Source organism: Pristis pectinata, chromosome 1 (genome assembly GCF_009764475.1).
Source record: "Pristis pectinata isolate sPriPec2 chromosome 1, sPriPec2.1.pri, whole genome shotgun sequence".
Lineage (NCBI taxonomy): Eukaryota > Metazoa > Chordata > Chondrichthyes > Rhinopristiformes > Pristidae > Pristis > Pristis pectinata.
In genome coordinates, this window is record NC_067405.1 from 9,535,387 (window position 1) to 9,551,333 (window position 15,947).

The window sequence follows — 15,947 nt, forward strand, 5'->3', positions numbered from 1 at the left end:
GACAAGCTATTAATCCAACAGCTCTAGAATTTTATGCAAGGTCTTAATGTTTGTAATAGCCAAGGATAAGTCCAATAAATAAATGGTGCATTAGAGTAAAAAAGCTTATTTGTTGGAACTACCCCTGCATTGCTAATAAGCCAGATAGTTTAAATAGCCTTTTTGGAAACACATTGTTTTGGACAATGCCAAGAACATTTTCAAAATGTTTCAGTCATCCTTGGTTGGCACGAACAATAGCAACTTTATCATTCCCAACAAAATGGCAACTCAATAATGCTCTAAACTCCCCAGTAACGGGCTAACAAATCAGTAGATTATTTCAGCATTGATTAAGAAAGCACAGCCCAAAACACCACAGAGGAATGCACTCAACTCCAGGTACCACTGATGTTTCCTCCCAAGCTCCCATTCAAAATAGAGAGGAGCTTTTTAAAGCAAACAGAACATTTCAATAACAAGGTATATTTATGCATCTGAAAAGGGACAAAAATTTAGAGCAGTGAAGATCCTGTATACACTTTAAATTTTAGGTGACAAGTTGGCTTCAGCATTAGAGAAGTATGATAGATCCAGATCGTAGTCACTGACACAAGTAGGGCAAGTGATTTGGTGTGACAAAATGACCTTGGCAAGTGATATATAATTAACTGCTACATCCCTGCAGCAGTTAATATGCAAGTAACCAAGTGCACTTGTACAATAAAAGATCACTTCCCTCTATACATCACTTCCTAATGATAAAACTGGGTGTTAATTAAATTAAGTCATTGTATGCAAATACCTTAGGGATTTACTTGGTCAGCCAAGTGCTAGATTATGTGCTAAGAATTTACTGAGAAGAGACTCAGGCAGAGCTCCTCCTTTCTAGCAAAGAGAGCACACATGTCACATAAAGCCAATCCTCTTACTTAGGTTAAGGCATCCAAGGCACAGGCTGCAACAGCAGAACATTAAGAGACCCGGAACTACACATAAAATTTTACAAAGAACACCAAGCCTAGCAACGAGAAGTGGAATTTATGTATACACCTTAAATTGTCACAAGCTGCTTGAACTGATCTGATGCACTAAGACTAAACCAACCAGCTTGTACCTGGAGCACAAGATAGAACAATTTCTTCTAGAGCAATACACACAAAATGCTCAGGTCAGACAGCATCTATGGAAGGAAACAGTCGATGTTTTGGGTTCAGACCCTTCATCAGGTCCTGATAAAGGGTCTCGACCCAAAACATTAACTGCTTATTTCCGTTCATAGATGCTGCTTGACCTGCTGAGTTCCTCCAGCATTTTGTGTGTATTGCTCCAGATTCTAGCAACTGCAGAATCTCGTCTCAATTTCTTCTAGGGAACCAGGCTGTTCTTTCAAGTCCAATTCAGGTTAGCTAGTAAACTAGCAATAACAGTTGGAGGAAAGATAGGAGAATGGCTTAGTTCCAATTTTAAACATGTTCCTGTGAATACTTGTTTAGCTTTAAGTAGACAGAAGGCATAAAAGAAACATTATAAAGTAAGTAACGATTTTTTAAAAATCATTTGAGGCAGCAAGTCAGTATCTTTTAAGCCAAAGATAACAAGCAAACATGCAGAGGGATCAGGGTGTCCAAGACCATGATTTGCAAAAGACAAGGAAGCAGCTGGAGCAAGCAATTAGGAAAGTCAAGAGAATGTTATCATTTATTGATGAAAGCAAAAGTAGGGAGGTTATACTTCAATTATATAGGAATTGGTGAGAAAACATATGGAGTGCTGTGTAGAGTATTTAAGGAAGGATACAAATATATTGGAAGCAGTTTGGAGAATGTTTACTACACTAATGGCTGTAATGGGCAGGTGGTCTCTTGGGGAAAAACTGGACAGGCTTGACTCTATCTGCTGGAGTTCAGAAGAATTTGGAAGGGACTTGATTGAGACATGCAAGATCCTGAGGTGACTTGAAAGGGTGGTACTGGGGAGGATGTTTCCTCTGTGGGAGAATGTAAAATTAGGACATTGTTTAAAAATAAGAGAATGCCCATTTAAGAACATGAGAGCATAGGAAACAGAAGCAGGAGTAGGTCAATTGGACTTTTGAGACCTCCACTTCATCAAGATCATGGCTGATATTCTATCTCAATGTTATTCTCCTGCATTATCCCTACATCCATTAATTCCCTCCATATTCAGAAATCTACCCAACTCTGATTTGAAAGAACTCAGTAACTGAGCCTCCACAGCCTTCCAGGGTGAAAAAAATCCAAAGATTCACCATATCCAAAGATTCTTCTCATATCAGGCCTAAATGGCCTATCCTTTATTCTGGGACTATACCCCTGGCTCTACATTCAGCACAAGGAAACGTTCTCCCAGTATCTTTCATGTTGAGCCCCATCAGAATTTTGTAAATTTAATTGCGATCTCCTCTCATTCTTTGAGGCTCCAGAGAATACAGGGCTAGTTGGCTCAATCTTTCCTCATACAGCAAATCTTCTATCCTGGGAACCACCCTATTGAATCTTTACTGCACTTCCTCCATGGCAAGCATATAATATTTTAGGGACGACAACCAAAACTGTACACAATGCACCAGGTAAGACCGAGATATGGCAAATTTTTGCCTTTCAGAAATGGGTGGTGGTGGGTGTGGGACGGAAAGAAAGTCTGAGGACTTTTAACGCAAAAGTAGATAGAAATGTGATAAGGGAGTAAAAGGCTACACGGTAGTGTAGTGGTTAGCGTAACGCTCTACAGCGCCAGCGACCCGGGTTCAATTCCGACCGCTGTCTGTAAGGAGTTTGTACATTCTCCCAGTGTCTGCGTGGGTTTCCTCCGGGTGCTCCGGTTTCCTCCCACATTCCAAAGATGTACAGGTTAGGAAGTTGTGGGCATGCTACATTGGCACCGGAAGCGTGGCGACACTTAAGATATCTTTATTAGTCACATGTTTATTGAAACACACAGTGAAATGCATCTTTTTGCATAGGGTGTTCTGGGGGCAGCCCGCAAGTGTCGCCACATTTGGCGACACTTGCCTGTGTGTTTCGATGTACGTGTGACTAATAAAGATATCTTACTGTGAGCAGACCGAAATGTGGAGCTAAATTTATAATCTTATCAACTATGATCTTACTGAATGGCAAAGCAGGCTTGAGGAGCTGAGCTGCCTATTCCTAATTTGTGCTCACATATTCAAACATAGGACTCAGGGCTTTGCCTCAGAAATTGTGCAATGAATTCGAGAGCATGGTGAAATCAAAGTTTGGAAGAGTAGCTTTTACTCAGAGTTAACCCCCAGAAGACAGTAGTATCAGAAATGTTTTGGCAAGTCTTTCACAGTGCCCATTCCTCTTTGGATTTGTTTTACTCATTTACAGGATATGGGCATTGCTGACCTTGAAAACATTTATTGGCCATTCCTAATTGTCCTTAAGAAGATGGTGGTGAGTAATCTTGAATTGCTGCAGCTAGTGGCAAGGTACTCCCACCCACACAGTTGGGTAAGCAGTTTCTTTATTCACTCTGGGTCAAAATGCAGAAAAGCAACAATATCAGATGGAATGTGATGATATTTCCATGTACTTTCAACCCTCATCCTTGTATGGTAGAGGTGACAGCTTGGGGTTGTTCTGTCAAAGCCCTGACGAGTTTCTGCATCGCACTTTGCAGATGGTATGCGTTGTAGAGAGTGCCCAAGGTACTGAGAGTGAATGTTGAAGGTGGTGGATGGACTCCTCAGTCAAGTGGGCTGCCTTGCTGAGCTGGTGCTGTTCAGCCGAGCATTGTTGGAGCTGCACCTACCCAGACAAGTGGACAATGTTCCATCACACTCCTGGCCTGGTGCCTCGCAGATGATTAAAAATTGTTAGCAAGCCATTCATTGCAGATACCCAGCATCTCACCTAAAGTCCACGTTGCTTTCCTAACAATTTCTTCAGAAAATGATTTTTACTAACTTCATTTTGTTAATAAAAGCCAATTTACAAAATTAACTAACAAAATTAACAAAGCAATTAACAAAAGCAAAAGATCTTGGATCCAGTACACTCTGCCTATTCCAGATATCTAAAGGCAAGGTATCAATATTTTTGAAGCAAATTTTGCTTCGCTTTTGTGTGAAGCACTTTTTTCCCCTTTCAGAGCTTCCCAAAGCATTAAGTTGCAACAATGGACTCTCTTCATACTAAGAAACCACCACCAGCTCGGATCAGATCATTAAAGTCTACAGCTCCTTGTAAGGTGATGTTATCAGAGGGATGATCATGCCACAGTCTGATATCTGAAGTCTTTCCAAGTGTATCCATTTGATACCTTCTTTCTCTTATCACTGCTCCCACCCTCCCATATATTTAACAGCAAGTTCAACATAGCCATTTTAAAATTAGGTATGCTCTATTTCTGCCCTCTATTTGATGTTATTAAGATTCTTCTTTATATTGCATTATTAATTATTTCATTGACACTTTGTGGGCATCACTGTCAAGGTCATCATTTATTGCTTATCCCTAATTGTCCTCAAGAACACATTGGTAAAGGCACTTTGAGCTGCTGCAGTACCTCAGATAAACATGCTTCTGCAGTGCATTTGAAATGGGAGTTCCAGGATTTAGACTCAGCAACAATGAACAAACTTCATCTGATGTATTAACCTCAGAAATAATGTTCTTTGGATTTTGAGCAGATCTTATTGTCACATACAATACAGTCAGCATTTTCTAGATACTCCCAAGTGGTTACTACAGAAGGAAGTGCAAGGTAGTTAACATCAATTAAATAACAAAAAACTCTTAGGACATAGTAACTGATAGACTCATTAGATGAGCCATAAAATCAATCATGTCTGTACTTAAGATTACACAATCCTTTAAAGGACATAATTTAATACTAAAACCTTTAATGAATGTCAAATCCAAGAACACAATTGTATAATATAGTTTTGTTTTACGCTACAAATCTACTTTCTCTATATACTTATAAATATTCATTCAGATTAAATATTAACTGAAACTTTCACACATACTCAGGTTGGTGCAGATAAAAGGAATATTATTGCCTTTGTTTAAAATTAAGGTCAAATTTAATTCAATACATTAAACAAAAGCAAATATCAAGATACTGGGATTTTAATATACAGGTTTTATCATTCTTGTCCAACTGTTTGGAGCTATAATTAGGTTTCAAAATTCATTTACTTTAAATATGAACCCTCAGCACTCAGCTAAAAGGTTGCTTGTTCTGTTGCATTTGTTAAAAGTCTAATTTGAGCCACATCAGAAGTAATATAAAGACATGATTTTCATTCCAAGAAATTCCAAATCCCATTCTGTTAACTCATATCTCTTGGAAATTACTGAACAATGTCAGGCAACCATCAGTTTTGCTTTCATCTTGTGATGTTAATTTTGAAGAAGGAATTCTCTGAAGACTGTGACTACTGAGCCACAGAATTCCAAAGTTCACCAAGTCATTATGCTACATCACTTGCGTGGTCTTGGAGCATTAAATCATTACATGCACACGTTCTAATTTTCCATAAAGTTAGTTACAAAATGCTGACAAATTATCTCACTTCACACAAATAGCCACTATATATTGAGCATCAACTTACCATCTTTTGATTAATTGATTATTTATGGGAATACACCTCAGTAAGGTGCCAATCATCATTAATGAGGCAGTGAGAACCACAGTTAGTCTCAGGCCTGTGAAGAAAGCAAAATTTAAAATCAAAAATGAATAATACAACAAAATACATAACAAAATAGAGCACACTTGCACAGTAACAGCAGAAGAAAATTGCAAATAAAGTTCTTCTCTCTAATCTCCCACAAACCATCTCAATGGTGGGAGTCACAGAGCAATACAGCATGGATACAGGCCCAATGATCAGGGTCCTCACCAATCTAGTCCCACAGGAGGGGACAGTCACAGAAGCTACAGTAGAACTCTGATAACTCTACAACTCTGGAGGTAGTGGAAGCAGATACGATAGTCGTGCTCAACAGGCTTTTAAATAGGCACGAATATGCAGAGAATGGAGGGATATGGATCATGTGCAGGCAGAAGGGATTAGTTTAATTTGGCATCACGCCCAGCACAGACATTGTAGGCCGAAGGCCCTGTTCCTGTGCTGTACTATTCTATGTTCTAACCAAGTCTGCTGGGGAATTTGGTGGTGCTGGACCGTTGAATGTTATTCATATTAATACAAGAACACATTTATAATTTGCTGTTTTTAGATGTTACATTTTATTGTAATAGATTTCTCAATCCTATCTGGATGCATCATGGCTTGGTATGGCAACTGTTCTGCCCGAAACTGGAGAGTTGTGGACACAGCTCACTCCATCACAGAAACCAGCCTCCCCTCCATGGACTCTGTCTATACTTCTCACTGCCTCGGTAAAGCAGTCAACATGATCAAAGAACCTGCCCACCCCAGACATTTTGTCTTCTCCCCCCTCCCATTGGGCAGAAGATACAAAAGCGTGTACCACCAGGCTCAAGGACAGCTTCTATCCCACTGTTGTAAGACTACTGAATGGTCCCCTTGTACGATAAGATGGACTCTTGACCTCATAATCTATCTTTTTATGGCCTTGCACCTTATTGTCTGTCTGCACTGCACTTTCTCTGCATTTGTAACACTACTTTCTGCATTCTGCTATTATTTTTCCTTTGTACTAGCTCAATGCACTGCTGTGACGAAATGATCTGTATGGATAACATGCAAAACAAAGTTTTTCACTGTGCCTCTGTACATAGAACCATACAGCACAAAACAGGCCCTTCGGCCCACCATAATGTGACGATAAGAAGCCAATTTACCAATTTAAAAGTTTAAAGCAAATGTGGGAACCAGTGAGACACAAGCAACTGCAGATGCTGGAATCTAGAGCCACAAACAATCTGCTGGAAGAACTCGGCAGGTCAAGCAGCATCTGTGGGAAGAAAGGAAATGAGAACATGTCCTGATGCAGTGTTTCGACCCGAAATGTTGACAATTCCTTTTCTCCCACAGACATTGCTTGACTTGCTGAATTCCTCCAGCAGATTGTGGAACCAGGGCTCCAGCAAGCTGGAAGGAAACATTATCCAGGTGAGCCAGATGGCTAACCATTGGCATCTCTGAATGGTCGCTTACCGGATTATCTGAGTTTTATGGTACAAGGAAGTTTCGAAGTCTGCGATAATGGAACAAGCAGTGAAAAAAGTCAAGGGCCACAAGCACAGCTTGGAAATGACACATCCAATGTGTAGTTGTGGAACACCCATTCCCCACATGCTGCACCAAGAAGCCTTTGCATCTATTTCTTCTCTTAACTGATCAGAGGGGTCCATATATATATAGAAAGTGGAAGAATTCAAAATGAAGATATAGTGGATGGTTCAAAATTTACTAAGTATTGTTTTAGTTCCATGCATTTAAGTTAAATACATCAGCAGATGCTTTGTGATTTGATACCTGCACAGTTAAACTATGCCTGATGGTTAAAATATAGACACCCTGCCAACCTTGCACATCTGAATTAATTTTGGATTCAGCTGTTACCAACTGCTGCTGATCAGCTGGATGGAAACAACAGGGTGCTAATACCCTGAGCAGATGTCACTAAGTAATCCAGCCTGGACCCCTGGGGGATTGATGGAAGAAAGTGGGTGCTTGTGGTTGCAGAGACTGTTGGCAGTCATGAAAGAAGTAAATCCAACCTGGAAAATACTTAAACAGGTCACATGGGCTGAGGTGGTAGAAAACAGAAGATCCACAAGCCCTTCAGACACACTAAAGCAGGAGGAGGAGAATTAGTAGAGCAATGGAGATTATTGTCATACATCAAGCTGGAAGGACTTGGAAAAAGCACCCATAATGTTCAATGACCTTATACAAACCTTCAAGGTCAGCATATGCACTTTAATCATTTTTTAAGTAATAAAGCAGATTATTTTGCCAAGTTTGCAGGCACTTTTTTTTGTCCCATAATCAGCATCCAACCATCAAGGGATTTTCACACCTATTCAACAGACGTTTTGGTCAAATTCACATGGGTAGGGAAAGGAAACATGGAAGACTAACTCAGAAATTTCAGCATTAATTGTTAAATTGGGGGAGAGACCAATGTGAAAATGGCTATTCAAAAAGGGAAAGAAAATACATGTGCTATAATGGGTACTTCTGTTAACACTGCAATAAGGTTGAAGAAGCTAAATAAAAATGGATGTCACATTTGGTCGGACATCCACAGATACTTGGGTATTAGGAGAGGACATGTGAAAGAAGAGGGAACAAACTTCATACTGATATTTGAGGTGCAAAGAGTGCAAGCTTCACACAACAATGAAATTTATATATTAAAAAAAGCAAATAACAACAGCAGAACTAGAAAAGAATACATCCACTTATACAGCCCAACTAGATAAATCCCACATCACCTGACTGCATGTAATACTCAGAAAATGAATTATGTAGGGACACGCACTTTGAGATTGAAGCTCATCTTTAACATAATAATGTATCAACAGAATTATGCCAGTGGGATTTTTCCACCATAAATAGACAATATGATCAGAGAATCATTATAAGAATTGGGAAAGGAAACAGTACATTGAGAAAGACGAGTCTGAATCATGAAGAAATTGCGAACAAACAGAAATGGCTAGGAATAGGAGACAAGGCAGAGTTCTGATGTATACAGAATAGAAATAAAAAACAAGCAGAAGTATAGTGTAGCAACTTCGACAACTTATTTAGATCTCCAGGAGGTTAACAAATAGTTATGGAAGGATATTAAAAATAACCACCATCATTCCTTTCACTATAAATTATGTTTCAATGGGAATGAAAACACCAATTAGAAAATGATGAGCCAAATCAGTATGGTAGTACAGTAATCCAGAGAATTGGGTTAATGATCTGCAGAAATAAGTTCAAATTACACTACAGAAGCTATGAAATTTAAATTCAACTAATAACTCTGAGAAAAGAAATAAGTATCAGCAATGGTAATCGTGAAAAATGCCCCTATATATGGCATGTCATTTCCAAACACCATCTGATTTACAAATGTTTTTAATGGAAGGATATCTGGCAACCTTCCCTGATCTGGCCCTCACATGACTCTTAACTGCTCCCTGAAACCAGAGGCCATCCTCTTTCAAGTCTAGATCCTGCATCAGGACTGAGAGTGGAGAGAGGAGATAGCAGTATAAAGAGGTAAGAGGGAGGGATGAGGCAGAGGCTGGCAGGTGATAGGTGGAGCCAGGTGAGGTGGGGAATGATGGGCAGATGTAACCAGATTGAGGAGGGGAATGAAAATGGACAGTGAGGAGGGAACCAGAAGGAAAGAGAGCACAAGGAGTGTGGGTTACCTGAAACTGGAAAATTTGATGTTAATACCATTGGGTTATAGATTACCCAAGCAGAATACAAGGTGCTGTTCTTCTAGTTTGTGTTTGGCCTCCTCCTAGCAGTGGAGAAGGCAGACGACTGACTGGTTTTTGTGGAAATGGGAAGCGGAGTTGAAATGGCATGCAACTGGGAGGTCAGGTTGGCCATTGAGGATAGAGCTTAGGTGTTCTGCAAAATGGTCACCTAGTCTATACTTGGTCTCGCCGATGTAAAGGAGGACACATTGAGAGCACCAAATGCAGTAGACAAGGTGGAGGAGGTGCACGTGAATCTTTGATCTGGAAAGGCTGCTTTGGGACCCTGGATGGTGGTGAGGGAGGTGGTACAGGGAAAAGTTTTCCACCTCTTATGGTTACAGTGGAAAGTGCCAGGGGATGCAGAGGGGTGGGTGAGCAGAGATGAACGAACCAGGGAGTCACGGAGAGAGTGATCCCAGTGAAGACAGAAACAATGGACAGTCCTATTTGTGGATCTTGGGTAGGAGACAGAAGTGGGCATGCAGGATTAGGGCACTCAGGCTGTAGGATGTGGAGGGGAGATCTTCTGATATGATCCATGACGGGCTGGGAAATGTTGGCCTGATGTTCATTGGTGGGGTCATGGTCCTAGGGTAGATATGTGGCGGTATCTGAGAGCTGGCATCTGGCCTCTGCAAGGTAGAGGTCAGACCACCAGACGACAACTTCACTGCCTTTGCCTGTGGGTTGCAAAATCTTTGGAATAGGTTTGACAACAGCACAACAAGATGATCCACAACATCTGAAAAAAAAAACAGGAGGACTTGGATATAATTAGATATGGATGTTCACAGCTTAAAAGGTGCAATGTAGTATAGCAACATATCACTCTAGCTAGTGACTCATGGGAGAATCACCCAACTAGATGAAGGACATAACGCTCTCAGATGGAAGGGCGAATATGGGCTAAAAAGGCAGCAAGGGTGTGGCCTCCACAACTGTCTTTAGGAATAATCCAACGTATCAAATAATCAAAGTGATCCCCAGCTGGGGAAAAAACAATCAAACTAGTGACAATACACTAGTGCCAATGTACCATCAAGATTTCACTTCAGCAAAACTTTTCTTATGCCTGATGTGATCCAGCCAATGAAAAATTTTGGCCACGACACACTCGCGCTATCCTTCAGTCTAACAATTCAACATCTCATTCACACAGTAAAGAATTATGAATTGATTAAAAATCGTGGCTGGTAAGAGGTAGCAAAGTGTAGAACTGGATCCTGAGCTAGAATAATCTATATGGGGCTGTAGTTACTTATTTGGTGATCTCACCTGCTATACCGATCCTGACATACCTGCCAAGCAACAATTAGGAAGTAAAAGCCTAGAAAAATTAGGACACCCTGAGCAACACAGAGGATTAACCAAAGATGAAGGGACAAATAAAAGAATAGATTTCATTGCTAATTTACTGTAATGCATAAAATGATAAGAGTAAGGAAAGTTGAAACACCAAAGTAGGAAGAAGTTTTGAGAGACTTAGTCTAACAATGTGCAATTAAATATTTTGCACCCATTTTATGTACAAGTGACTAGTCTCAACAGTACAAAGGCAGCAACTCACTCAAAATGAAGACAAGTCAAGCACAATGGAAGGTTATTGGGAGGGGAAGCACAATACAAGATAATTTGGCAAAAGTGAACTACAACTGACTTGGACTGAACTTACCGACACAGAAATATGCAATTCTGGAAATAAAATATTTATTTATTGATCACGTACATTGAAACACACAGTGAAATGTGTCTTTTTGCGTTACTGAGAAGGTGCTGGGGGCAGCCCGCAAGAGTCGCCACTTTTCTGGCACCAACATAGCATGCCCACAGCTCCTAACCTGTACGTCTTTGGAATGTGGGAGGAAACCGGAGCACCCAGAGGAAACCCACGCAGACACGGGGAGAGCATACAAACTCCTTACAGACAGTGGCAGAATTGAACCTGGGTCGCTGGCACTGTAATAGTGTTATGCTAACCACTACACTATCTGCCAAGATCATTTGTGGAGAGGAAAAGAGTTAATGTTTCAGACTGATGACATGTCATTGTAATTCAGAAATGTTAACTCTTCCCCTCTCATCACAGATGCAACCTGACCTGACGAACATTTTCAACATTTTTGTTTTTATTTCAGATTTCTACCATTTGCAGCTTTTTTTACTTTTTGACATATAAATTGGCTTTGATGTTCAGATTTCAATAGTGTCACACCTGAAGTCAAGAACGGCATAACGTGGGAAGTGTATCTGAAGTTAAAAGCCACACAACTACATCTGATTGTACTCTGCCTGTGTGACTTCAAGCCAAGCTTAAATGAAGGCGAAACAAAGACATTGATGTAATACGGTCATGATTAATTCAACTTAACAAATAATAAATGCCTTTTCTCAACTGTTTTAAACCTTCAGTTATTTCTGGCTTGAACTCAATGTTACTGGTGGAGCAACCAAGAATGAGTACGAATTCATCAGGGACAAAGAGGCAGTAAACATCAGCTGGTAGGAACATGCACTTCAGAGACCTCCCCAACTAAGACTCTGTCCTTGAGGTAAGAGACCTGGGCTCAATCCCACAGCAGCATACTCAGGCTTGCCTTGCTGCCACTCCTGACAAACAAGTTGAGAAGGCCATACCCTAACTGCAAAATAACAAGGCCTCAGGAGCAGACAGCTTTCCTGATGAAATCTTAACACTCAGCCATGATGAGCTTCAGTCACAAGTCCACAATCTCATCGTCCACATCTGGGAGGATGGTGATGATGATATGCAGAAGGAACTCAGAGATGCTGTAATCATGGCCGTCTGTACATCTAACTGTGGTAAATAGAGAGGAGGCACACTCTGAAAGATGCAATATAGTCCTCCAAAGGGAAAGTTGTTACAAGGGTTCTACATGTCTGTGATGCTGCTTCAAGCAAGCTTTTCATTGTGCATGTACCTCATTGTACTTGTGCATACAACAATAAACTCAATGACTTGACTCAACCACCCCCTCTCAATGGCTAAAGAGCTGCTCCCCGAATCACAGTATGGATTCTGTCCATCTCATGGCATATTGAACATGATTTTCACCATGCAACAATGCAGGGAGTAGGACTAGTCACTATACACCTTGACTTCACTAAAAGCAGTTGACTCTAGTGATTGGGATGGATTTTTGGAATATCCTCCTCAAATTTGGCTGCCCAAGAAATGTGTCTCCATCTTATGTGTGTTCCACATAATACTAAACAAAGGGTCTACAACAAAACCAATTTCAGTTAAGATTGGTGTCAAACAAGTACCCCAACACTTTTCCCAATCTTTCTTGCTGCAATGATGAATCAAGGTCACCTGAACCTCAGTATTCAAAGTGCAGCATGCAGACGATGATGGCGTTTGCATACACTCGGAAGCCAAGCTCCAAGTCATAGTTGACTCATTACCAAAGCATGGCTTTACAGTCAACATTCACAAGACCAAGGTCCTCCACAACCTGCTTGCGCTGCACCACACTTCCCTCCGACAATAAAAGTTTACCAAGGGGACTTGACTGAAAACATGGACCACTTTCCACATCTCAGAAGCCACCTCTCGGCGAAGGCAGACGTCGATAATAAAATTCACCACCCCCATCAATGCCCCAGCACAGCCTTCAGTTGACTGAAGAAAAAGGGTATTTGAACATCAAGACTTCAGACGTCACAAAACTCATGGTCTATCAGTCTCTTTTGTGTTTCATGGTCTATCAGGCAGCCTTCTAGTATGCTTTTGAGACCAGGACTACCTGTAAGGCACCTCAAGGCACTGGAAAATTACCACCAATCCTGTCACCACAAGAACTTCTAAATATATCAGCATATATTTAGCATCCTTTTCCAGGCCAACAGCCCAGCATTAAGGGCGTAGTTAAACATAGTTGGCAACAATGGATGGTCACATCATTCCCATGCCTTACATCAAACTCCTGACCAGACACTATTCCATGCTCTGTCGTGGAAGGCAGAGAGAAAAGAATTCAAGGATGTACTCAAAGCTCTCTTGAAGAAATGCAATATCCCCTCTGACTCCCAGGAACCTCTGGCTTATGACCACTTAAAATGGAGGAGGAGCATTTAGGATGGTATTGGCAACCTTGAGGCCAGGCATTGGAAGCACTTCGAAGCCCTGTGTAAACAGCAGAAGGAGCTCACCAGCTGACAAGCTACGGACCCACCCACCCCATATACCATCTTATGTTCTATCTGCAGAAGAATCTACAATTCAGATTAGTTTACTGTCATGTGAACCAGGGTGCAATGAAAGTCCTTGCTTGCATGCTCATAAATAGTATACATAGCAATAATAAATGCAACAATAAATAAAACGAGTGCAAAAACAACAGAATGCTGTATGGTAGTGTAAACTAGCGCAAAAAGAAATGCTAAAGTGACAATAACAGAAGAGATAGAATTAAAGGTTTGAAAACATGGCAGCAACACCAGGAAGGGGGTGTGAAAGAGGTGATTGATTCAGAAGTCTGTTAGCTGGGAAAGAATCTGTTCTTGAGTCTGGTCATCCTGGCTTTCAAGTTCTTGCATCTTCTCCTAGAAGGTAGGAGACAGAAAAAAAGAAAAGGCCAGGACAGTAGATATCCTTAACGATGCTGTTAGCCTTCTTGATGCAATGCACTGTGAAGATGGACTGGATGGAAGGAAGTGATGGGCCCGTATTGGACTGGACAATACTTATCATTCTCTGCAGGTTCCAACAATCCAGAGCAAAGCAGTTGCCATACCAAGCTGAAATGCAATCAGTCAGGATATTTTCTACAGCACACCTGTAGAAGTTCGAGAGAATCCTCATGGACAAGCCATATGTTCACAGACGTCTAAGAAAGTACATATGCTGATGTACTTTCTTGATCACCACATCAGTGTGGAGAGACCAGGAAAAGGTTGTTGGTGATATGGATGCTGAGGAATTTGAAGCTGTCAACCATCCCTACAGCAGCTCCATTGATGAAGTCAGGGTTGTGTTCACCCCGGTCCTGCTCCCTCAGGTCAACCACCAGCTCTTTTGTCTTGAGTATGACATAAGGTTTGTGATCTCTTTCCTGTACTCCATCTCATCACTGTTGTTGATACACATTGACCTCATTAGCCACCTCAGAATCCACAAAACCAGAGTGGAAGTAAGTCAACCTCAACCCCATGGAACTGTCCAAGAAAGGAGTGGTTTTGCAACTAGATTAATGTTCCAGAGGAATTGAGTTTAAATTCTCCACAGTAATCTGAGAATTTGAATTGGTTATATAAATACCAAAACGCATCCAATAATTGGAAAGGAAACCAGTACATCCTCCCCAGTCCAGTCTTAGAGAAACTTAAATCAAATAGCAATCACAACTTTCCCCTACAGCACATCAACACAAAGGGGAACAAGCTAGTGAAGAGCCGCCAGCAAGTTTGTAATTCTTCATTCACATTCAAGGGTATTCCAAACCGTGTCACTTATGCAGGGAAATTCCAATATCTCCAAGAAAAACTGCTAATGCTTTGCTACAAAATCAAGTCCAAGTAGTCCACTGGGCCACACAGGTTGCATGAAACCATTACACTACAGTGTCTTAAGAAATAACAATGACAACATTTTTGTAGCACCTGGCTAACATATTTGCTTCAAATTAGAAGATTATGAATTTCACCTTCACATTAGAGTTCAAATTCTAGATTATCAGCTTACAGAGGGAAGACTGCAGTGTCAGAGACATCATCTTTCAAACAACCTTTAAACCTGGGCCCCAGCTGCCCTCTTGGAAGTGCATAAAAGATCATCTGGCAACTAGCTTGAAGTGGTTGGAGCACACTGCACAATACTGGCTTAATCAATACTTAGTTCTCAGCCAACATCACAAGCAGATTAGGCAAGCAAAGAAAATGCAAATACTGGAAATGTGTGTAAAAAAACACAGAAATTGCTGGAAATTGCTACAAGTACATATTTTTGGGGGCCATCACGTTTTTGTATACTGGATAGGGGCAGTGAGTAAACAGTCACCTGAGCCTGGACCAAGCTGCTGGTTCCAACATGATCCCAGACACTGAGAGCCGGAGAGCATGGGCCCAATGCAAGATCATACAAAACCTCTCTGAGCGCGTGACCAGCTTTCCGAAAGGTTTTGACAGCTGGTGAGGCCCTGCCCTCAAGCACACCAGCTATAAAGCTGCTGCTTAAAATTTATTGATTTGAATGTCTTTGGCATCTACAGAGTTCAAAAACATCTGCAAAATATTTAAAAACAAACAATCAAAATCATTTTGTAAAATTAAAAACCTCAGAAACACTTAAGAGCAACTGATTTAAATAGAAAGGACTACCTAGCATTCCTCTGTAAGCTGTTGCTTCCCATTCATTTCAAAAGGACTGTTTAATAGCACCAGGTCTAATGGAGCAGATTCAACAGGCAGATTTTTCCACCCAGGAGGTAGGAAATCGGAGAGTCTACATTCCCTCGTTAGGCTCCACAAAGAGGCCACTAACGCGGCGCATGTGTCCTAGGGTTGGTGGTTTAAGTGGAGCAAAG

At 41.0% G+C, this 15,947-nt stretch overlaps 1 protein-coding gene across 1 annotated transcript in view; it reads right to left on the reverse strand.

Annotated features, from left to right (window-relative positions):
* The window catches only part of slc49a4 (solute carrier family 49 member 4), a 73,517-nt gene that overhangs the window by 43,194 nt on the left and 14,376 nt on the right, over window positions 1–15,947 (reverse strand). Inside the window, 1 exon segment of the mRNA XM_052016074.1 lies at window positions 5,588–5,681. Within this exon segment, the coding sequence (XP_051872034.1) occupies window positions 5,588–5,681 (94 nt within the window).